The following is a 23,567-nucleotide window of genomic DNA, read 5'->3' as shown; positions in this document are numbered from 1 at the left end:
TACCGGGATGAATTCTTTGTCTTTGGCGGTCTGGTCGGTCTAAATATCATCCGGACGGCTTCATCTCCATCCGTGTTTCTCCCGGGAGATGAGGATTGAGTTAATTCACTCACCGCGTAGCTACAGAGCTAGAGCTGCAGTTCTCTCGGAAACTAGAACTGGAGATACTCGTCCCATTGCCTTGCCGTAATCTCCTTCTGTTCCTCCATGTCATACCCACGTTTCACGACTTTGCAGGCACCAGCAGTCTACACTCCGGTTTGCTACCAAACTGCGATACGATCTTTCCTCGCTTCGGTAGTTCTTTTTCATGTTAATGGACTGTCTTCGAAGTACAGCGTGCCGATGTGTAACGTGTACGTGAAAAACGATCTCTTTTATAAATCATCACTCATCCCCAGATTTCTCATGTACGAACAACATTCTTCGTGGTTTTTTTTTTTTCTTGTCATTGATTGACCCTCACAGCTGAGGAGTCATGGGATTAAACTACCGAATTTTCATAAATCTCATGCAATTCGCGTCTCTCTAAAGTCGTAACGATTCTAGAACTGTTGCTGAGCGCATGAGGCGTGAACCGCAGGTTTGCAGGTGGGTACGGAGTTGTTTATGGACTTGGTACGTACGTACATGTCGGAGTTACCCTCCGGAGGGTGGTTTGCCTGGCACCAGACACCACGGCTTATGTAATGTCGACGGTTTCCCGCTACCTCTTCACCAAGGGATTCGAATAAAAGCCTCGGGTCCTGGGACCCGGGTTCAAGTCGACCGCAGATGCCATGAATTGCTCAGAAATATCCACGATAGTTCGACGCTGGCTAGCCGTTGGCAGCTTTCGCCGTACTACACTAGCCTTCCGCTTCTTGACCGCAGATTCACAACCCTCACATACTCGTCGGGGGACAACGATATTTTTGATGTTTCACACCGGTGAAATAACTCCTCGTATTTTTCATCCTCGAGGAAAAGGTTAGAATAACATGGGGTCGTATGGTACTTCTTTTTTTACGGTTCGTATTGTGCTGTCCTGTCGCACAGATTCTGCACCATGATAGGGATCCATGGTTTCGGTAGGTTTTGGAGCAATGCAACATTTGATGTTGTCTGACTCGTTTGCTTCGGTGTGCAGAGCTTAAATCGTCAGACAGAATCAAAGCCGTTCCCAAAGGGATTGAATGGAGGATTTTAAGTAATTTTCCTGTCTCTGAGAATATCTTCGGTACATAAATTATACTTTTACGTATAATCTAGGTGATGTGTGTGGAATACATTTTCGAGAGAGTAAAAATACTCGCGGGATGGAAGCTTAATTTTAACGACGCAGGGTATAACAACATCGGTACTTCGAAATTCCCATGAAAGGAAGTCCGGTGAAAGCATGCTGCAGGATAGAGCCATTATATCCGCTCGCTTTACGAGCTTGACGAATACTTTGTTCGACATAAAATCATCCGGTAGCAATAAATGGAGTAAATAGCTTGGAAAAACGAAAAAAACAAACGAATCAACGTTTTTTCAAAACTTCCTCCACCCGGAGTTTCCCGAACGCTCGAGATTCAAAAGTTTGCAAGCTCACAGAAGCGTACAGCTCGCTTTTCACTCAAACATTCCCAACTTAATCCGCGCCATTACTCAAATACCCTTAAAAACCCAATGCTACACAACATACGTTGAAAAGGATGCTCCAAGTTTTATCTCGTGGCTCTGATTCCTGATGCGCGTCGAAGGATTTTAGAAACGAGGGTCATACGTTCAGTGCCTTTGTTCCATTTCGTTTGCGTCCAAACAGCCCAGCTACGTATAGGCTGGAATTTCGATAAAAGTCGAGCGCTTGATCCCGCGTACTCCACGGAATCTCCTATCGTTTACACTTTTAACAATCTCCATTGATCTCGAGGGTAGCTATCCGCCCTCCATGCCCTTGTCCTTCGAACTCAGAGTCTGATCCACCGCGTTTGGTCCTCGGTGCTTAGCCTAAATCCACAGGCTCTTTGAACCGGCGTTTAGTTACAGAAGTAGGCGGTGCTTTACGGTGAGACTCGTCAATTTCAAACCAAAGATATCCGGGGAAAAAGACGGCAGAAAATGCGCATCGGGAGCTTTCACCGGGATCTCCTAGCTCGGTAAGGTCGTCAGCTCCGAGCTTGCTTCTCGAGTTCGTTCGGCGTGATCCCTGTAATCTCTCTAGGTTTTCGGGTCCCCGGTTTCATCACGTAACTTTTCGAGTTTCGGATCAAACAGCTGGAAATATCCCGAGTCGATTAGATGCCAGATAATCCGAGAAGTTCCCAGTCAAACTTTGACGCGAATTTTCGTCACCGGAGTTCCAATTTCGAACGTCTTTCCTAACTCTCGTCTATGCCTGCTTTATCCCTCTGGTAGAGAGACTCTGGGTAACGATTTATCTAGGATACCGTACGCTGGATTTTGCTGGCATAAGACCCTCGAGGCTGTGACAAGCGGAGGGTGTGCGATGCGCAAACAAGTACGTCTCTCGGTATCAGCTTGTCTTCACAGCCGGATTGGGAACACAAACGAGCATATCAACTTCGCTAGAGTTCTTCGCTGACGAGGAAAACTTCTAATGTTGCGATGATTTTGTTTCCGAACCGATCTCCTCGTCATTTCGTAAAAGAGACAGAGAGCGAAAAGCACAATGTGAATCTGACAGATGAGCTTTCCATGAATTTAACCATCGCGATGAAATATTTGTGCAAACACCGTGATTGTTGCTACTTCGACTAGTGACTTTTCGAAAAGCTATCTAATTAACCCTGCGAGGTATTTGTTCAAAATGAATGACACTTCAACGTCCCTCGAACGCCAATGAACCCTCCTCAATCCACGTTGAGATTCGTCGGACGATTTAAAGATGCTGTTATCTTCGTTTGAATAATAAAACTTTTTCCTCGGTTGGTTAGTTATTAACTTTGTTAGTCAGTTAGAATGAAATTTTTCCGACGGTATTCTTTCCTTCCTTCAACCAACCCGTCATTGTAGCAATGGCTGCGCGATCTTGTAACGAAGTTCCAGACCAAGAGGGGGATGGAATCAGTCGGACGTTTTGACGATGGAAAGGATCTGTTTCAAACTCGGTCTGAAGATAATTTCCGGAAGATTTTCTTATTCCGCTCGGCATTACATTATAAACCTGACTACGGCGAATACCCCGGTAATCACTTTTTCTCCCTGCCTCAACTTCTGCGGTAAACAAACTCTGCCCGTCGTCCCCTTTAACAAATCTCCGTAATTTCTGTTCCAGATACAGCACACAGGCAAAAATGGTCGACACTGGCACTGGGACGCTTTACATCATCGGGTCCTTCAAAAGGATGACGACGGATCCAGATTTCAAGGTAAATTCCCCATCGCTAATGTCGAGTCATTCCGTGTGAAGAATTTAACTCGATGCCGCCGATTTGATCGTTTCTTTCTATTTCTGTGTAAGAGAAATGAAAACGCTTATTTTCTTAATTGGTCCTCATATCATGGCTTCAAATTTCAGATGAGTCTGAATTCTTGAAAAATATTATAAAAAAAAATTCAAAACGCGCCCTCCTCCGAACTTTTGTATCCTTAGTTTTTACTCCATTCAAAGAATTGAACTGCGTCGATGAAATGACGTTTCTCATCGCTGCTGACCGTAACGAACATTAGGTGAAAATGCACTTCCAAGTACTTCTAAATTAAGAACCGGGGATGTGAAAATTTGTAAATTAGCGTCTTTCCGATTTTTAGCCTATTTTTCATGAATCTAGTATTACCATATTACGTCGAAATACGCGTCTTTTTTCTCTTCCACAGAAATTGTTGAAAAAAAGTCAAGACACTTTTAAAAACATGGTGTCGTTCAAAAATTACCGAACTCATTGATCGGCATGGGGTAAAAAATGAAGTGAACGATACTAATTTTACAACATGCGTGGAAAAATATATATGCGAAAAATGTATGAGCACATATTATGCTCGTTTTCCGCAAATTACGTGATTCTTATTACGTACATCAGATAAACGAGGAATACATTTCAGATACAGCCTCACACATGATTAAACGAACATGACTACACATTCGCACGTATACATCGCATTCTTATTCAAAACGTTGTTATCGGCATATTTGCTGTCAATCCTTCCCGTTTCCGAGCAGCTCTACCTAACGTCGAACGTCTCCTCGAGCGACTTCAACATGGGGTACAGCATGACCGGGACCCTGGAGAGGGGCTGCAAGAAAACGAACTCCTTCCAGATGACGCACTTCGCTGTGATCCGTCGACGGGACTACGAGAAGGCCTACGAGGAGCCGAACCACCCCACCTAGTGTCCGGAGACACCCACATCGTCGGAGTGTGGGGACTACGAGCGATATACGTAAGAATTATAAGGTGTGCCCCCGACGAGCTGTGACAGTCGAGTATTGAGGAGATGCAAATCAGTCAGTTGTGTCATTGCGTATCCGCGCACAGGCCTGAAGCTTTCTCATTCTTCGACCTGGGCTTATTGATCGACGGATGGAGGATTTCTGCTCAGGTGGGTGTTGATTAAGGAATTATAGTCCGCGCTATGATTTGGCTGAGTGTTTGGCATTTTTTGGCTGCGGTTAAACACGCTGATATAACGTGTACACGGTATGCGTTGCGCGTGTAGTTGACGTTACCGCATAGAACGGTGGCATGACGATTTTTTAGCAGATATCATACTCAATGAAACAAAATGAAAACTTGAATCAAAACTGTAGAGCAGACTTTGAATGAAAATCAAAAAGGGCTTAAGGGAATTATAACTCGATCACTCGTTGAGGAAAGGGAAATTCACGTTCGGTCGAAAGCTCTTTATTCATCGACGACGATGAAAGAGGTTTTTTTGACTCTCGTTTAATTGTTGTCGTTTTAATTTGCGTTGTTTTTCTTTTTCCAACCGTCAAGCGTGCGTCGTAAATCGCGAGTTACGACGATACCTACCGTCTGTGAAAACCTAACGAGTATTTCGTATATACATATGCGTGCGCATAGGTATGCATTGAAACCGTGGGGGCACCCCGACGAAACAGTAAACGTCCAGATATTTTAAGATTTAGGTTAAACTTTTACCGTCGCCTGATTAAGTGCGAGAAAGAAAGAAAGAAAGAAGGAGAAAGGGTGAACGGATCGATTGAAACGTGATAATGTAAATGAGGAATTAGCGATTAACCAAAGCGATCCGATCGATATACATATGTAACCTTACCAAAGTATTAACGAGTAAGTTTAGTCTCATCGCGAATGCCTGCAGCGTTGAATGAATGCAAGGGCGCGAGTTCCTTTCGAGTGCTTGAGTCAAGGCTTAGATTATAAGTAATACTCTTAATTATACGGTAACATATTGAAAACTAATAACGAATTCTTCAATTTAAACTTTCGACTATATTGTATGTTTTCGTTGCTGCAGACGTTTCGTTTTTTAGCGCCTAATTGGTCAGTTGCTTAAACTGATGTATGAAATTATAACAGCGAAAAATCTTACGCGCGATTATTAGAAACATACTATATATATATATATATATATATATATATATATCTTGTACTATGCAATGATACATATGTCTATTATATACTCGACACGTAAGTAAGCACATATTTATGAATAGCATATAAATATGTGAGATTAAAATTTTGCGCCCCTTTTTTCGATGAATTCTTTTTTCGTAATGTTCATAAAAATAACGTCGTCCGTTACTATAATTATACACAAATATAAACGATGCTGACAGTTCTACGTGATAGTTATTTTTGCTAACAGACAACGCTTTCATTATAATATATTATATATATATATGTGTGTACATATACGTTGTGTACGGTAATTGCTCGGATCCGAATCAAAATGCGAAATTATATGCTCAATGGTCGGTATAATTATCATTTGCCAAAGAGGCCCTGATACAGTTGACCGATTAAAGGGTTGGTCTTTGGTTTCGACCTTTACTGTAGTTTGTACAGCCGTAGAATTCTGCGATTATGATCGTTGTCAAAATATACTTGTCATGTAATAATACGCATTTCCTTCCTTGCTCAGCAAATATGCATGGTATTATTACAAATATAAGTCAAGCCAAAAAAAGCCAAAGAAAAATCGAAGAGTTGAAAAAACTGTACGAATCAAAGAAATCAGTGCAATACTGCATACGTGAAGGAATTTTGACGAATTAGAAAAATACAGATTTTGCCACGTTGGTAGTATTTTTCGTAAAACGGAAATGAACGAATCACGAGCTTACGTAGAGTGAATTAATAGTTATGGAAAAGAAGTTTTTGTTGGAATAAAACCATTTTTACAAACATTAAGAAAAATTGCATTTCCTGTGAATCAATTCAACAAAAAAAAAAAAAAGATCTAAGACTAACATGCTTGTCCCAAAATCTTACTATGACTGTTTTCGTAAAACCAACATCAATGGCCGATGATCAATAAACGAATCCGATTTGCCGAAATTATAAACCTGCACATCCATTATTGCGGGTTCGTTTTGTTAGTCCGAAAAATTAACCGCTTGCATGCAGAAAATAAACTAACAACGTGCTGCTAAATCCGTGTTTTTCCTCCATGTTTTTCTCTTCTATTGAAAGCTTTGAATTTGGATTAAACCACGTCCAGCTGCTGAATACGTGTGTAGGTACAAGGGTGTGTCAAAATAGCCTTTTTTTTTCTCTTGGAAACAGATTCAAAAGTTTCATTCGGGTAAAAAAATACGCCTGTTAAAATTTGAGCTCTTAATATTGATTTAATATTAACACGGGAAAAATGTTTTTTGTTCCTGCTGATTTTTGTAACTAGCTAAAGATGCGTTGTAGAGGAAATTCACAGAAACATTTTTGTAGGGAATTGAACGTTCTACAAAAAAGGTCTCTTATCATTTTACGACGAATCAACTGTTTCAAAAGTTTTTCGAGGTCGAAATTTATTTAAGGTTCTTTAAAAAAAGAAACAGAAGGAGCAAAAACCATTTTCCCGTGTAATTCTTACGGAAAATATAAAAGTGTGACGAGCGACCTCTTAATATTAAATCAATATTAAGAGCTCAAATTTTGACAGACGTATTTTTATACCTAAATGAAATTTTTTAAACTGTTGAAAAAAAATATATATTTTTTCCGATACATCCTAGAGTGTCCTCACAGCGGAGATAAAAAAAAATGTCAATTCATCTCCTGCGTCTTGAGTGTCTGTGAAAAAAAAGGCTAGAAAAAAAAATACCAGAACAAGGAACATGCAAAACGAGTTCGTATATCAACGGTGCAGATGCAGATTCGTTCGCGATTCTCACGACATACTTTGACGAAGGTGTGAGAAAGTTCGGCAATACCATGTTCGAAAACTGTTTTAAGAAGAAAACGGGAGTCTGGACCGTTCCTCTAGCATTTTATAACTCTTCTACATCGATCTGCATGTCGTAGGGAAAAGTTTTTCTGACGTCGATGATATACCTTCAAGCCGCGAATGGTCTCGTATTTCTATATTCTATAACTGTGTGTAGCTGTATATTATAATAATAAAAGTATTTTTATCAACTAAAATTTATCTGAGTAATTAGCGCGGTACAGGGTTTCGCTGGACGTCTTTTTCAAACGGCGTTCTTCTTAGCTGCGGAAACAGCAGACGCGTTTGGTCCATAAAATGATGATTTCGATGTCGCAGCCGAGTTGTTTGTTGCGTGTAAATAAACGCATCGTCGCCAAAAATTCCTGTCTAACAAACGGGGGGAAAAGTGACATTGGCATGCTTGTAAATAGTTGTAAAAAAATTAAATTCAACTAAACGATAATTGATCTTCAATTTTCTCATCGATGTTAAATGCAGCAGGTACATATATATATATATGAAATATATTATGGTGTTACAGAAAAAAACCGATTTACGATTTTACACCGTCGCACCCCTTAAAAAGTTTGTGCAGGTTGAAAGAAATATTCTGTCAAAAGGTGAGCGTTCTACGTTATGTGGAAGATCGCACTCGGTTAATTTTTAAATTTTTTAAGGAACACGCTGTAGCACTTCAATTATTATTTCCTCTCCGACATTTATATTCAACCCAAAGATCACGATCCATAACACAACGATATATCATCCGGTAATCTTATCCTCCTAAATTAAAAGTTCACATTAAGTTACAACTATTTTATGAGATTGAATTAATAGTGAAAAAGTCGTCAAATACAATTCTCAAACATCAACTAGAGACTTGATATTCCAAGTGTGGGTCTTTGTTAAGTGAATTGATGTTATGATTGATGAAAGCAATAAAAAAAAGAAAAATTATTCACGATACTTCATAAACATAAAATAATGTATAAAAGTGAAAAATCAACCGAGCGCGTTCTTCCACATAACGTAGAACGCTCACCCTTTGACAGAATCTTTCTTTTAACCCGAGCAAACTTTTTAGGGGGTGACATGGTGGAACATCGCAAATTATTTGTTTCTGAAACACCCTAATATAATCTATACATACGGATTATACCTACCAGCTCGTTTGTACACTGCATTCTTATTCCATGTATGTACACTTATAATCAACTTATAGTTACGTTCTCACTTACTTATCCTATACTTAGGTATCTCACTCTGATAAAACTCACTAATTAGACTAAGTAAACTGTCCTAGTCAACACGAGTCGTAGAATAGACTAACGATTAGTATACCCGCCGGACGTCTAGTTAATTAGTTTATCCACTCTGGATTGGGTTCGTATAGCGTTAGAGCTATAGTACCTACGTCTGTCCAAAGCCACGTGTTTAGAGCACGGAAGCGTTTTAGAAATTTCTACGCTCCATCCATTATAACGGATTTCCAGTTGCAGTCAGTTTGTTTTATTGGACCCGAAACGCATACCCCGGGGTGTTATATTTTTGGAGAACTCGCGTATCTCGGTAAAATTTTTCCACACTCAACGCAATTCGATTCTAAAATCGCTCACGAGTAGAAAATAATATTCTACGTATAGATATTTGTCTTTTTTTTCGCGACTAATCGAGTTTTAAACATTAATTTCAACACGAACGAAATATTTCTTTGAGATATTTCACTCCGAATGGAAATGTGACGTTTCGTACAATTCGCAAGCTAATTTTTTATTTATTTTATTTTGATTTTGCTTAGGAATCTTTCGTATACGAATAAGGAAATTTCTAGTCGCTGTTTACCACGACTAATATATCGTTGTGCGATAACTGTGTATTGAACTCGGTTTACTATAAAACTACTGTGCGTTGTGTAGCCCCTAGAACGATTTATAAGTGAAGTTCACGTCCGATATCACGGTCCCTCCTAACTATGTAGTAGTAGCCTAGACCCAAAAATGCACGCTCAAATTTTTTTCTCACCTTCATATCTAATAGATAGATTTTTATTCAATTTTTTTTTTTTTTTTTTTTGTAGAACATGCGAATTGAGCCTTTTTTTTTAACAGCTGCATACGGGTCTGTTAGTTCTTCATATTGTATCATGCGTCGCTTCTGTACCTTTCGTCCTCTGTCCAAATTTCCGAACAAATACCTAATGGTCAAAGGAGAGAAAGTAGCAACAGGATAAAGAAGAAAGGCCCGAGTTACATAAGAGACTCTCCACGCTGCATCGATTGAAGTCTATATATATATATATATTCGGAACTATGCGGCCCTCTGCTAACAAACAGACTAAAACCACCGTGGAATTCGGAGTTTGGAAAAGTTGGCGTAGTTATTCGGCAGGACATTTTGCAGGACTAAATTCTCGATCAAAGGAGCAAAAAGTATACGTAATTAGAAAATAGTTCGATTCCGTTTTCGCTGATCATAGATTTGATAGATAATATTAGGTTTTTTGCCTGAATAATCGCACGGCTTCTTTCTTGTATATTAGACAAGTTGTAGAATTAAAGGACGAGTCAAAGACGTTGGAAGCGGCGCTGTATATTATAATTACTCTCTTCGAGGTAAATTCTCTAGGGTATTGTTTAGTCCGTAGAATCCATAGCGAGCTGAACCAGTTAATGTCGTCTTTCTGGATTACATACCTATGTAGATGTTACACGTTGAATAGTCGATGCGCAGATACTGCAAATCAAGCAGTTCAACTTCTGTAATAAATTGTGAATTTAAAAGTTGAATTTTTTTCACCTATTACGCAATTTTAAGGATATTTTTTTTTCTTTTCTTTTTTTCTTTTTTTGAGGTGACAAATAACATTTAACCGGCAATTTTAATATGATCATGAAATCGAATCGGCATACATGCAGTATTTGTGCAACGGTTCAACAACCACTTTGGCTGATCACTGCCGGAACAATGCGCAGTTGTTGCTCGATTTTCTTAACTATCAAAGAATTAAACGTGCAAGAAAGAAGAAGAAACGAATGTTCGTGAAATCGTGGAGTCGAGCCTCGCGAAGTGAGCAGAGAAAGGAAAGGCAATTTAGCGAGCGTATAATTGTTGATAAGAGGATTGTATTTTTACAATCGTTTACTGCAGCTGCGTATTATTGTCGGCTGTCGGCTGAAGTGTAATTAATGTGGTAGTTATTTAGTGCGTAGATATCATCGAACTTAAAATATACACTTACGCCAACATTAACTATATTATTATACTGGTCTTAAAATACGAATTGAAGATTCGTATTCAAAGCAATGGCTGTGATCCCATATACTAATCATATTTAAAAACAATTGGAAAAAAGAAGAAAAAAAAAAAACGGTTCAATTGTATCTGACATTGTACGTACGTAGGTTATCGCATTATATTATATTATATTATATTATATACATACATACATAATAATATATATATTGTAGCAAGAAATTGATATTTTCAAGACGGTTAAGCGTTTATATTTAATTTTCAAACTCACCATATGAATATGTATTATAATACGTAAATATATTCATTGTGCGGTTAGCTGAAGTGCAATGTATCTGACGCTATAAACGAGACGCTCAATTAATAATCAATGTATTATATTCAATCCTTGTTGTTATTCTCGATTCAATAAATTTATGATTCTTAACGCTGATATCTGAATTGCCCGTAGAACGTGAAGAAAAAACATCCACGTAATTTGTTTGAAATCAGTTGATAAGCTCGAGCAATTATCTCAACTCAGAATTGTGGTACATACGATATAATAACACCTGATCAATTTATTGAAATCAGCTGTAATCAAGGATTATAAACCATTTGCGTTGTTTTCTGCGAAGGCAGGTGAAACACCGACGGGTTGCACAAATTGTGCAGATATTGATGTATAATTACTTACATACGCCTCTAATTCTCGATACGAATGTATTGCATATACGCGGGGTGTTTAAAATCAAATCGTCATTAAAAAGCGGAAATTGATTTTTTCCCAGTTGGCCTCACTTATGATTGTAAAGTGTTCGTTTCGTCGAGATATAGTTTTCAAACGCTCTGACATCACACGGCGCTTAACCATCGACCAATAAGATACCCAAGGGATTCGTCGAATTTCTTACTTTGCGTTAACGTCTCTGTATATATAATCACCGAAATTGATACGCTGAATGACGAATGGAATGATAATAAGACGGTTATGAATGCAGGCAGTACGCGATGTATTGAATGGACGATGTATCGAACACGATAAGTTTACATTGTATTCTCACCACAGTCCTGTCTAAGTCAATTCATTTTGTATCTATACTTAATCAATGTATCTATTGTCATAATTTATGCCAAATAAATGTTACATTTACGCAACCTCCGGCCCTTTGTTCATAGTTGTTAGCCCCCCACGACCAACCCTTCTACGCCAACGTCGAGCTTCAATTCCAGAAAAGGTACGTAGGTCCTGAAACCTAAGGTAAAGTCAATTCAAAGGCAATTCAACCACAAAAGTAACGGAATTATTACGCCTCAACTCAACTGGTCACTTCTTATAGGTTTAGAAAATTTATCCAAACTTTATTCTCTTAAGTTTTTGAACAAGAACGAAGAGGAAGTGTTTCGACCCTCACTACTGTCAGTCGTGTCATGAAGGTGTGGTCAACACCTGCTGCTGCCGTCATTTGCATGCAAGCACGAGTTATACTTGAGGAAACCACGCCGTGGTTGGAATCAGAACCAGACATGAACTATATTGCTTGGTGGTGTAATCCACGGACCTGGAAAATTTCCTTTCCGAAGTAAACTCCACATCCTGACACCAAATCGCGAGCATCTCTCGCTTCTATAGCGTATCAAGTGAGTCTGTATTCGAGTTTCAACCACCCAACTTTGGGACTTTAGTGGTGCTAATTCCGCTAATTCTAAAAGTTCAATGAAAATTGAGCTAAAAAATGGGTGTCATTAAATTATCAAATATTAGAATGTTATCAACATAATTATAAGGATGTTCACTTATTACAAAGTTATGTATTCTATTTAATTGTCATTCTAGGATTTTACGTCGTTAGTTGTTTATTTTTTTAAGTTTCTGTACCAGGCCACGAACAGGTAACTTTGATTATCTCTGTGTGATTCATTTAACGATTCTGAGATTATTGTGTAAATCATTTTAGTTGAATAAATAATAAATAAATAATTGCGATCCAGTGAAAGCATTTTTGTAATCGAGAAAGAATTCAGTGCTACAAATTAATTACTCTGTGAAGATTATTGTATTGCGAAGTAAACACAGTGGGACAGAACGTCTTGTTGACAAACGAGCAGATCGATTGGTCGTACAGGGCTAATACTATTTACAATACTGTCAGTCCATTTCAAAACATAATCGAAGTCAAGTTACCGGTTACACTGTAATCAAGTGTTGAGAACGTCAGTCCATCAGCGAACGCTGCGCGATAAACACTTGTCAAGATCTCTCGGACGTTTGAACGGTTACAGATCTGGCGATATTAGTGTTGAAACAAGTTCGGAGTACTGTTTACATTTTGCGAAGCTTGTTGGATGAAAATTCGGACAAAAATTGATAAGAAAAACCGACGGTGAGGGTTTCGAAAATTGACAATTAAACAAAAGGATTCGTGGTTATAATTCTAGTTTGAAAAGTTTTATAGTTGTGTGAGTTCTCCCTCATTTCACGGACGATGGCATTTGCTCGTTCTATTTCACAAGGAAGCTCGTTACCATTCACCGAAAAGGAAAAAAAGGAGTTCAAGGTAAAGTTGAGTTTCTAGGTATACGTATTTCACGTAATTTGAAAGTTCGTCGACGAGCTTGAGAAAAAAAGACGGTTAATGAGAGAAAATTATTGTATCGTACCTGCAGTTATGTTGGTTAATTACCAGTTATGTGTGGGAAATATGTTCAATACACGGTAGCCAGCTAGAATATAAATTTCAATTTTGTTGCCCTTCAGTTTGGGAACTTGAGAATTTTTATCAAGATTCAATGTGCTGGAGAACCGAGTGTGAAAATTAAAGTTGAACAGAGTGGGCGGATTTTGCGAGTTCGCAAAGCTGCGAGATTCCGTCGAACGAGAGTGAGAAGATTGAATGAATTAAAAATCGGTCATTTTGAATTGGCAGGAGATGAAATGAATGAATTTTTTCAGTGACATCTAAACTTGTGATAATTACTCTTATAATGTTCACTATGTATCAGCATAAAAGATTCGTAAATTTTTCAAACGATTTTAAGCCTCTTTCGTAGATACAGGTAAATGTGGATATCTATTTTCAATATTTTCAAATCTCGAGAGCTTGTGTCCCTGCGTATACTTATTCTGTCATTTTTATACCCCAGCTGTAGATAATGTCTTTATCGATATCGGCCAATAAGCCGTTCCTCTATCAAGTATTACTCGTTGTAATTCTGAGCGATCAAAGTCGAGTCTTCTAATATCCGACGATACGATTTGTTATTGCTAATACAAAAACGATCATTTATTTTTTTTCACTCAAATTTGAAATATCTTCGGGCCGCGGGTTTCGATAATTTTTCTAAAATTTCAAGCAATCGTCACTTCGATTTTTTCGGTTGATTCGACATTTTCGCCGTGTAGTTTCAAATTATTACACATCTTCTGCAGGTTGGTTTACAACAAATTATAGTTTCCTTCGTCGTTCCATCGCTATTCCAAAAATCAAGAATTCTTGTTAATCTCTAACTGCACCGATTAATCTAAACCACATTGTTCACTTCAAAGCTTGTGCAGGTTTATCGTTTCTCACACGAAATTATCAACGGAGTCGTTTGTAGTACCTATGTTTTATTGGCGATACGTGTTTCTAGATAAAAGTCAGAAACAAGACTATTTTTACAATAATACTGGTCGACGCAGAAACTTTATTCATTCTGTGACATACGAAAGCTCTTGTATGTTTTTTATCTACGACGACTAGTAGATCGGAAAGAGGAAGGGGGGGGGGGGGGGGGGGGCTAAACCTTTAATTTGACCTTTCGTAAGAATACCACATTCAGACTGAAACCAGATTCTTCGCATGTAGTTGAACTGGCAGACTTGTTCATGATTCCCACGGTGAGCGACACTGCGAACCTGAATCGAATTACGTAATTACTTGTCGATATATAAACTCCAAAGATTCATTCACATTTCCAGCTCTCTACAGTCGTACGTACAAACCCCGTTTATAGCTTGAACCGGAAAGCTCGAACCTTGCTCGAAGCAGTAATAATCGCGTTACGTTCCATATCCGGAGCTTTCGTTATTCCCGACAAATAGCGCAAGTGTACCGGAACTGACGACGAGCGGGTCGATGTGAAACAATCGTCGTGAAGTTACGAGTGACTCTCGAGTCGCGTGGCACTCGAGATTGTCACGACTTTGAAGCGCATATTTGGGTAAAAGTATTACGGATATATGATGTTACATTGTATATACGTCGATAATGTTACGCCGCGTTACTCGGCGGTGCGTAAAGGAGGCTGCTGCGCTACGCGGGGTTAAAAATACGCTAAATCAGTGATTCAATGTGCAATACCTGAAACATAAATCTGAAAGCATTTACATAACCACCGTGCGGTAAATTCGACCCAGCCGCTTTGCATACAAAGGCCTTCTCGCCCCCTCCCCCCCCCCCCACCCCCGTCCTTCCTCTTCACCCCAATGTTCGCTACTATTTTCAACCCCCGACCCCGACCCGCGATTCGAATCCTCGACCTTATATGCCGCCGAAAACTTCACCGTGTCACGTACAACATCCCACATTATCCACCTGCAGCTACGGTTTGCCAATCAAAGAACAGAGTAGAGTAGAGTAGGGTTTATTACAGCCATCGGAAATATCCTCTAAGGCAGCGCAGGGCAAGTAAATACAAAAGAATAATAATATTAGGGAACACGTACAATAGTTAATACGGATAATTGCTAATTACGGGGAAAGGCGGGAGTGTACGTCAGGTGATACATGGGTAATAAAGTTTAGACAGTGAGTTAGTTAAACGTCAACGTATGTGTGAGTATGGCGGAAATAATAATATTAAAGTAATAATGTAGAGATACTAAGACGAATAATCGGCTGAGTACATATAATTGGATAGTATAAATTTTCAAATCTAGGGTATTTTGTTTTGTGATGTATTAAAGAAGCCATCTTACCATATACACTGCATTATTGTGATCACTTTTTTTTATAATCTGCGCGTTATAATGGATTGCTCGAAGTTAACGATCTTTGCATAAAATTTGTGAGTAAGATAATCATGTTCGAGTAAAAAGATGTTTCCAGCTGAAAGTCTGTAAAAAACTGAAAAAAAAAATGTTCACAAAATCGTCCCGGAAACCGATAGTGTTGTATTGAAATTGAAAAATATTTTCTAGACATGGGTGAAAATTTTTTAACCAAGCATCTCGAACAAAAAATCAGTTATCATTAGTTTTAGATTGCTCAAAATTCGCTGGTTTCTCAATAGCAAATCCTTATTTTTAATCGAAAATGATAATTAGCGTTTTTTTTTTTCATGAATAAATTTCTCCAAATAGTAAATTTGGTGCACGGAATCATTACAGATTTTTGAATTGAGAACAAATGACTTGTTACGTAATACTTTAAATTTATTGAACATTCATTTCTAAACCTAACCCATCAGAACTGGATAAAGAATTCGAATATGGTATAAAAAAAAAAAATATATATAACAATAAAGTGATTAGAATGAACTAAACTTTTTTCATTAAAATTTCATGTTTTTAATTTTGTTTCGTGCTAAAGTAAAATATTTTTTCTCATGAAAGATGGAGATTGAGCTTTAGTTTCACTGTATCATCTTTAATTTGATTACGCATCTATTGAATTTATGATTTTACCCAACTCCAAACTTGATACATCCATACGGTTATACTTTTGTAAATGCACGAATACTCGGCAGTTGAAAAAGGATTTGTTATATTTTAATCAACAGTCTGGAATCACGATAAATTTATTTGTCAAATAGTTGAACGAGTAGAGATAATTGGAGCACGTTGAGAAACTCATAATTTCACGATATAGATAACAAATCCAATAATACAGCGTCCAGTGTTAATTGTTCAATTTGAGCACGAAACAGTATTGCATTCGGTTTATTGAAAATATAATCAGTAACCTCTGCTCTTGAAACTGTATGTTCGGTCAAGTGCAGAAAAATTTTGACGAATCGCATTTATTTACTATCCAAAACGTGTTCGTGACCTTATTCAATTAAATACATACTTCCAAAAGTTTTTTGGCACACGGTATTAATAGTTTGAGTTTACTTTCTAAAAACGCACTTTTATTCTCCACCTCACTGGATGATTTCTTCACCACACCTATACACAATAATCAATGAATGAGCACTTCGTCAACCAATTTCCAGGACTTCCCTTGTATTTTCTTCTCATTCGTCGTCCCAAAGTTCTGACATGAGACCGGAAGTACCGCCTAACTCGGGCAAGATTCCCTGAGAGCGATTTAAGGAGGCTGCGTCAGGCGTATGCAGAGGATAAAGGTAAATCCCGATCTTAGCAGGCGCGAAAATCCCTGTAGGTGATAAACTCGCCCACATTTGCAGCTTTATTTTCCCTCTGTTTTACTTTTTCCAGCTTTTCTCGTTCCTCGCGATAGGCAACTAAGAAGAGCAAGGGTATAAACGAGGGGCGAGAGGGAGGAAAGGGAGGGGGTAGATTTTCCGAAAGATATTATCCGAGGCGCCAAAATTGCGGACGTGGCAGAGCTAACGTCTTCGTTCCTCGAAATTACCGTCACGATTTAACCGCACCGCCTCGGAGGCCGTATATTTTTTTCCGCGTTGATTTTCATTCGGAAATGAGGGCGGAAAGGAAACAAGACAAAACTGCGGCAGAGGTAGCCGACACATTCTTATCGTTTTCTCCGATCGCGTATATATTTGCAAGCATCACGCACGTGTGCGCGTACCTTTAAGAAAGATGTATCATTCCGCGGAGCTTCCAGACGCAATTCATCATTCGGCGTAATTTCGGTGAAAAAAAATTGATACACGAGTACAGATTGGCCGTTAAATTTCCTGTACAGAAGCAGCCACCTTCTCTGATAATATCGTCGTTAGCTCCTTAATGGGATCTCGACGGAACGCGTTGCAGCGGTTTCAGAACAGCCGTGAATTACACTCGCAAGTGGTGAAAAGGTAAACGTCGTCCGGGGTAGATAACCTCGAGAGTAAGACTCTTTGATAATTAAGTACTCGACGGGCTGAACGTCGCCTTTCGGTGTGCTCATGGTGTAGATATCTGTAACTCTGAGGCCTCTCATCTTTCAAAACGTTGCTCCGCAATGATCGACGGTTCATTTTTAATTGCACTTGCCCTGTTATTAGAAACGAGCTTTTTAAGCACCCGGCGCGCAGAGGCGCCGAAGTTTCTCGACTATGATAATTCGGTTGAATTAGTTTACGGTTAGTTGATTGATCGTTGTTCCCGCAAAGAGAAAGAGAGAGAGAGAGAGAGAGAGAGAGAGAGAGAGAGAGAGAGAGAGAGAGAGAGAGAGAGAGAGTGAAAGGACGGAGAATTAGGTTGTACGAGTTGCACAACGAAACCAGAATCGTTTCAATTTATACCGGGATAATCGTTCAGGACTCGGTAAACGTAGGTTACGTGTATCATACCGATCATAACCACTGAATGGAACACGATATTTGTGGCATTGAAATTAGACGAATGGAAGGTGTATGTACAATTAGTTATTGAAATTGCGATGCTCGCAGCAGGGGTTGACAGCACAATTACTCCACGAGACGTATAATCTATATATGTGTATTAGACCCCTGGAGCGCCAACAATAGCTGCACACATCGGACGAATTATCACGACAGCTGCTTGTCACGAGCAGCGTTTACTTACAGTGTGTGTAATCTCGTCTTGTAAACAATCGCACGACAACTATTCTCGATCTTGCACAAATTAGGAAATTATCCCAGAGGCCATGAAAGCTTCGTACAATTTTAATCGCAATGATAGGTACAGGAATTAGATACAGGCTGTTTATTATTACCGCCCTCTCAGCGTAATTTTATCCTTGTATGTGATCAAGGGGACTAAATCAAGTAGGTGCAGAAGTGTTTGAAAGCTTGCGTAAAATTTTGAAGGAAATTAGATAAGACCATTTCAAATTAGGAGGGAATTCAATTGTCTGGTTTGTAAAAGGATTGCGACTTATGAACTTGACATCGTTATTTTTTACAAGTAAATGTTATTCACATACTAGTCCTGAACTTCAAAATCAAGAACTTGGATCCTCCTTTTTTAAAAAAGTTCAAGTTCTGAATTTGAAAAGTTTCGAAAGCACCTAATTTCGAATTATTTGGTGGCGAAACTAAAATTATAGAAATCATACTTTTAGGAAACCACAAAGTTTCGAATGGTCAAAAGCCCGCTGGCTCAAAGTTCCAAAATGCAAGATTCCGCAAATTCAAGCTACGATAGAGCAGGATTCCAAAAAATAAAGTTTCGATAGAGTAAAATTCCGAAAATTAAAATATACTCACACAGCGTAGTTTGCTCAACGAGTGGGTGTAAAAAATCAGAAAAACCTAAAATAAGAATGACCAGGATTGATCGTACGTAAAAATATCGAAAATCCATAACAAAGAAAGATCAAAGTAACGAAATTTCACCAAGCCAGAAATTCACGGATCTAAAAATCTTCGTTCATTCGGAATTTCAATATTTCAGATTTTTCAATTTTCTCATTTTCGCACTTTCGGAACTTTGACTTGTTGTTAAGCCCTTTCGGCATTTTGTCCTTTCGGAATTTTGCCCTTTCAGATCTTATCACTTTCGGAACTGAGTGTCGGGTTTCAGATCATTGAAAACTTTAATGTTTCCTCAAAGTTTGATTTCTTTACTTCAAGTTTCGCCGCCAAATGATTCGAAACCTGGCGTTTTCGATCCTTTTCAAATTCGGAATTTCAACCCCGCCCCGCGAAGATTGTAGTTAGCATTTCCCAATAGCAGTTGCGTAAACCTTCAGCAAAATTTCCGGCTAAAGAAACATGCGACCGTTGAAGCGATTAATACCAGTAGAAATCCATTAGTTATGGAATCAGGCTAAAAGTATCGCGTAACCATTTTACGGTCAGACTTACATTCTACGTCAGCTATACCCTGTGAATGTTTTTTTTTTCTTTGTTTTTTCTGACATCCTCTTTTTCACATTTCGATAGAATATTTTTTCACCGTCCTTAAGGGTGAAAAAGGGGAGAAAGTACAGGAAGAAAAATGTGCGGAAGGAGCGAGTCAGGAAGGCAGGAGAACCTAGAAAATTCCAAGTATAAGATTGCGCTTATCATTTTACACGGAATATTTTCTTACGCCCAAGAAAATATATGCACAGATATGTATGTACTTGGGTGCGATGAAAATTTAGAAATGAAAATCTACGGCCTTCTTTCCTTGATATTTTTTCGCAGTTCATATTGCGTTCTCGTTTTTCTTCTATTCCTCCGAAACGTCGTCTTGGACCAACCCTAATTGACGTAATTGGATTTTTTCAAATTATCATTCTAATAAGCATTTGCGTAAACATTATATAAGAGGCGAATAAAGTCTGGCGATCAGTAAGAAATTGTTTCAATGAACCAAACTGATAAAGGAAAAACGCAAAAGCTGCAACGATAGTGATCCACGAATTTTTTCCGGAAAAAATCAAGTTACTATATTAATTTCGGAGCAATTACAACATTAGTGAATTTTTTTTTTTTTTTTCGGAGCCAACAACATACCGTTCCATCAATTATAATGGACTTGAGCTCATTTTAATAAGCGTGAATAAATCCCGTACAAATCGCATCGGATGAATTATTTTCATAAAAGCACGATTCATGCTGAATTAACGTTAATTCGCTGCACAAAATATATCTATTAACATCTTGTGTAACTTTTAAGAATAATGCTCTGTTCCGAACACATGATTACGAATCAATTGAATTTGTTAAGTAACAAAATTCACATTCTTACGCTCGTCAACTTCTTAAAATGACCGGTAGGCCCGGGGAATTGATTGTGGAAGTTGCGAATAATCTCGAAGGCTTTGTGATCCTCGTGCTACTACAGCGGTGTGGTCGAGTTTCGGCAAAGCATTGTCTGAGTTCTGATTAATATGCAACTCGATGTCGCGAGTCAGAGGGTGGATGAGGGTGTGCTAAGATATAAATACACGCTTGTACAAAGGTTCAAAGACAGCGCTTCAACACGTACAGAGCGCCCTGATTCGAGCACCGTCGTCTTCGCTGATAAGAACAAGATAATCAGCATGCAAGCTTCGTTCGCCGTGTATCGTGGCTCGAAATGATTGAATTTCAATAGCAGCTAATTCAATCACCTAGGCTACAGATAAGGCAGAGGATTGTCTGTCCGTTGCCTCCTCAGGATTCCAGGCACACTGCTTAGTTCCCTTCCTTTCTTCCTGCACCTTCGACCTGCAAGCTTTCGGCCCAATGGAGGTCTCGTTACGGCTTTCAGACCTTATATTCCTTTCCCACATTCTTATAGTCACTTTATACCCTCACTGAGAGAAATTTGTAGTCCCGTTTACCGCTCAGTCCTTAACTATTTTCATTTTTTATCACAATCGAAAAATATTGTTGGAGGTACAAAATGAAAATTAGTTTTCTAGCTGTTACCAGAATGTTTAGTATCCGTTATTATTCTTTCTCATTACGATCGCTGTTACTATATTTTATCACAAACTGATTTTGCGTTGCAATTACCAAAAAAGGATCGACGATAGCGCAAAATGGTTACGTGTACCTCGTTTTTTATAATTCCAACAATATTCAAACAGTTTTTTTAACGATACCTGTTTTACTGAATTATTCTAGTTACTATGACAGATGAAATTTTTCACAGTGCTGAATCCTCTTCATCTCTAAACTACAACTACCGAGTCTCCCACATTCTTTTAACTCTTCACTCGTAGGTATCTTAGCTTTCACACGAGTCACTTCTAACTATATTTCTCCATATCAATCCAAGCGCTATCCTCAAATCAACTCTCTTACATTGATCACTGTTATAATTCAATTACTTGATCATTAATAACAAACCAAGCATACCGTTGTAATCGCCCACCTCCCTTAAAACCGACCCCTTCCTTCTTCTATCACTTCCAGCGTTGGGAGTAGCGGCACGTAAGTGTTTAACAGCTGTGTAGGAAGCCTGAAATAGCCAAACAACACCTTGGATAGGCGTAAAGTAGTTCCGGTAGCCGCTGATCGAAGCCTACACGATGCAGACCGTAAAACCATCGAAGACCAGGAATATTAGGCGGCGCCAACTTTTCGTACGTGGGTGTCGAAAAACCAGCGGGTGACGAAGACAGTCTCACGTAGTGCCTCCTCGAGTCGCTCTCCATTACGACGCCCTGTTTATTTACAGGAAAGTGGTGAGCTCCCGGGGCGCGTCACGACGCCCGAGCTTTCTTTCCTGCACACGATACAGTAAGCTCAAAGGCTCACAAGGTTCGGCGGTCCGAGTCATCGCTTATATATACGCACACAGACGCGGCTTGTACTCGATCAGGAAAGCCACTTCGACGGGGTTGAAGTCGTCCGTCGGTCCCAGGAGTAGAGAGCTTGCGGGAGGGTTGGCCGCCGCAGACGTTGATTCGGGAGCGTAAGCCGCAGGAATAACATCAAAGCCCGACCAAAGGTAACGCAATAAAATAAGATTAGAATAATTCAGACCGCGGTGCGAATTGATTCCCTTTGTGAGGACGCCGAACTGCCTGCCGCCCTACGTAAAAGCTCCAGACAACCGGTGCGGGAAGCAGGAAGCAGGAAGCAGCCAAGAGAAGTTCCCGACTCTCTAATCAATCGTTGCGTAAATATTTTCAACCGTTTTATTCACCTTGAGTACTTCGTATCGATTTCATTCAACTTCTAACCGCAGCACAAAGCTTCGAGGATTTCAGGTCCTGCTCAAATGCTGCAGGCACCTTCAACGCAACCGTCTATTCTGAGATCGTGGATCGGGTTGAAACTATGCCAGAAAAATATGTAACGTCGAAATCAACGTTGAGAATGGGTCAAGGACAGCTAGGCAGAACGGAAAATCAATTGTAAGTACAATGGTGTCGAACGAAAGCTATTATTTATAAAACTGTAGAATACATCATTTTACAACTCTGTGCCTGTACAGTGACTCTGAAATAACGTTGAAACTGAGTAAGCTCGACATTCCGGGGTCGAAATTAGTGACGATGCATGCTTAACAAAAATTGTTACTTCGCACCTTGAGGATAGTCTAAAACTTAGTAAACCGTAATAAAAAAACATGCTCATGTCTTGAAAAGTCAGCTTCGCGAAAGTCGTTATAAAATTGCACAATGATTATTTTTACCCTAAAGTTTCCGTTAACGTTCAGCATTCATGGAAGAAGAAGAAAAAAGTTGAATTTGACATTTACATGTAAACGCCTGTCCACGATGTTTGTACCGTCATAACGGATCAGTAAGTGCACAGCAACAGCTTACTTTTTTTAACTCAAACAGTTCCACCTTGAGTGTTTCGGATATTTTCATTGCTCCGTGGTGTCTCACCTTTTGCTGTTTATCCGATACACATTTGGAGCATGTGAAAATAGCCGCGACGATAATTTTCCTGAAAAGAACAAGGCGAACTGTGATTTCTTATTTTATTGTCTGCAACAGTTCTGATACTGAAATTGATTTGTTTAATTATTTCACCAAAACTGAACAAGTACTTCACTGATATCGAAGTCGGCTTGTTGCTGGCCAACTTTGTGTTCTTAGGAAAATCTATTTCACTGTAACAACTCGGTGGCAGACCAGTGCCTCGGAAATGAGTTTTTTAAAACGTAACGAAAGGGCGAAAAGTTGTGCAACGTTTGCCTCGGGAGGGTCATGGAATGTTGGCTTGACGACGGGATATTCGTCGCAGAGTAAATGATTGTGCGAAACGGCGAGGGGTTGTTAAAAATTTAATCGTCCTCGCGACTCGCGAGAACGAAGAGTTATTGAAAACCATAAGCATTGGCATATTTGGCACAAAAGGCTCTTTTAAGCGGGGGTCTAAAGAGCTGCGAACTGCATTGTTACCGGGACTTTTGACGATGAACTCGATTTTCACGCGGAGAAATCTGCAAGAGCCGAGTTATAACGGGGGACGAGAAAGTTTGCCGGACG

At 39.2% G+C, this 23,567-nt stretch overlaps 1 protein-coding gene and 1 long non-coding RNA gene across 4 annotated transcripts in view; both read left to right on the top strand.

The window, feature by feature from the left end:
- LOC124218280 (uncharacterized) overlaps nucleotides 1-12,456 on the top strand; it is a 44,585-nt gene extending 32,129 nt beyond the window's left edge. For 2 of the 3 annotated variants that reach the window (XM_046624877.2, XM_069136139.1), the window contains exons 4-7: nucleotides 3,263-3,356; nucleotides 4,148-4,527; nucleotides 11,746-11,804; nucleotides 11,942-12,456. In XM_046624877.2, coding sequence (XP_046480833.1) covers nucleotides 3,263-3,356; nucleotides 4,148-4,318 — 265 coding nt within the window. In that variant the 3' untranslated portion in view covers nucleotides 4,319-4,527; nucleotides 11,746-11,804; nucleotides 11,942-12,456. Of the gene's footprint in view, nucleotides 1-3,262; nucleotides 3,357-4,147; nucleotides 10,732-11,745; nucleotides 11,805-11,941 lie in introns of those variants that run through there. The other variant, XM_046624867.2, reaches the window with a different exon arrangement.
- A 355-nt stretch (nucleotides 12,457-12,811) lies between these two features.
- Nucleotides 12,812-22,475, top strand: LOC124212669 (uncharacterized). The gene is made up of 3 exons (XR_006881714.2): nucleotides 12,812-13,124; nucleotides 21,800-22,243; nucleotides 22,320-22,475. It is a non-coding gene; the product is annotated as an uncharacterized lncRNA (long non-coding RNA).
- Nucleotides 22,476-23,567: the final 1,092 nt, after the last annotated feature.

The sequence above is a fragment of the Neodiprion pinetum genome, chromosome 1 (assembly GCF_021155775.2).
Source record: "Neodiprion pinetum isolate iyNeoPine1 chromosome 1, iyNeoPine1.2, whole genome shotgun sequence".
NCBI classification, from domain to species: domain Eukaryota; kingdom Metazoa; phylum Arthropoda; class Insecta; order Hymenoptera; family Diprionidae; genus Neodiprion; species Neodiprion pinetum.
Note: the sequence above shows the minus strand (reverse complement) of the source record. Positions and strands in the feature narration are given on the sequence as shown.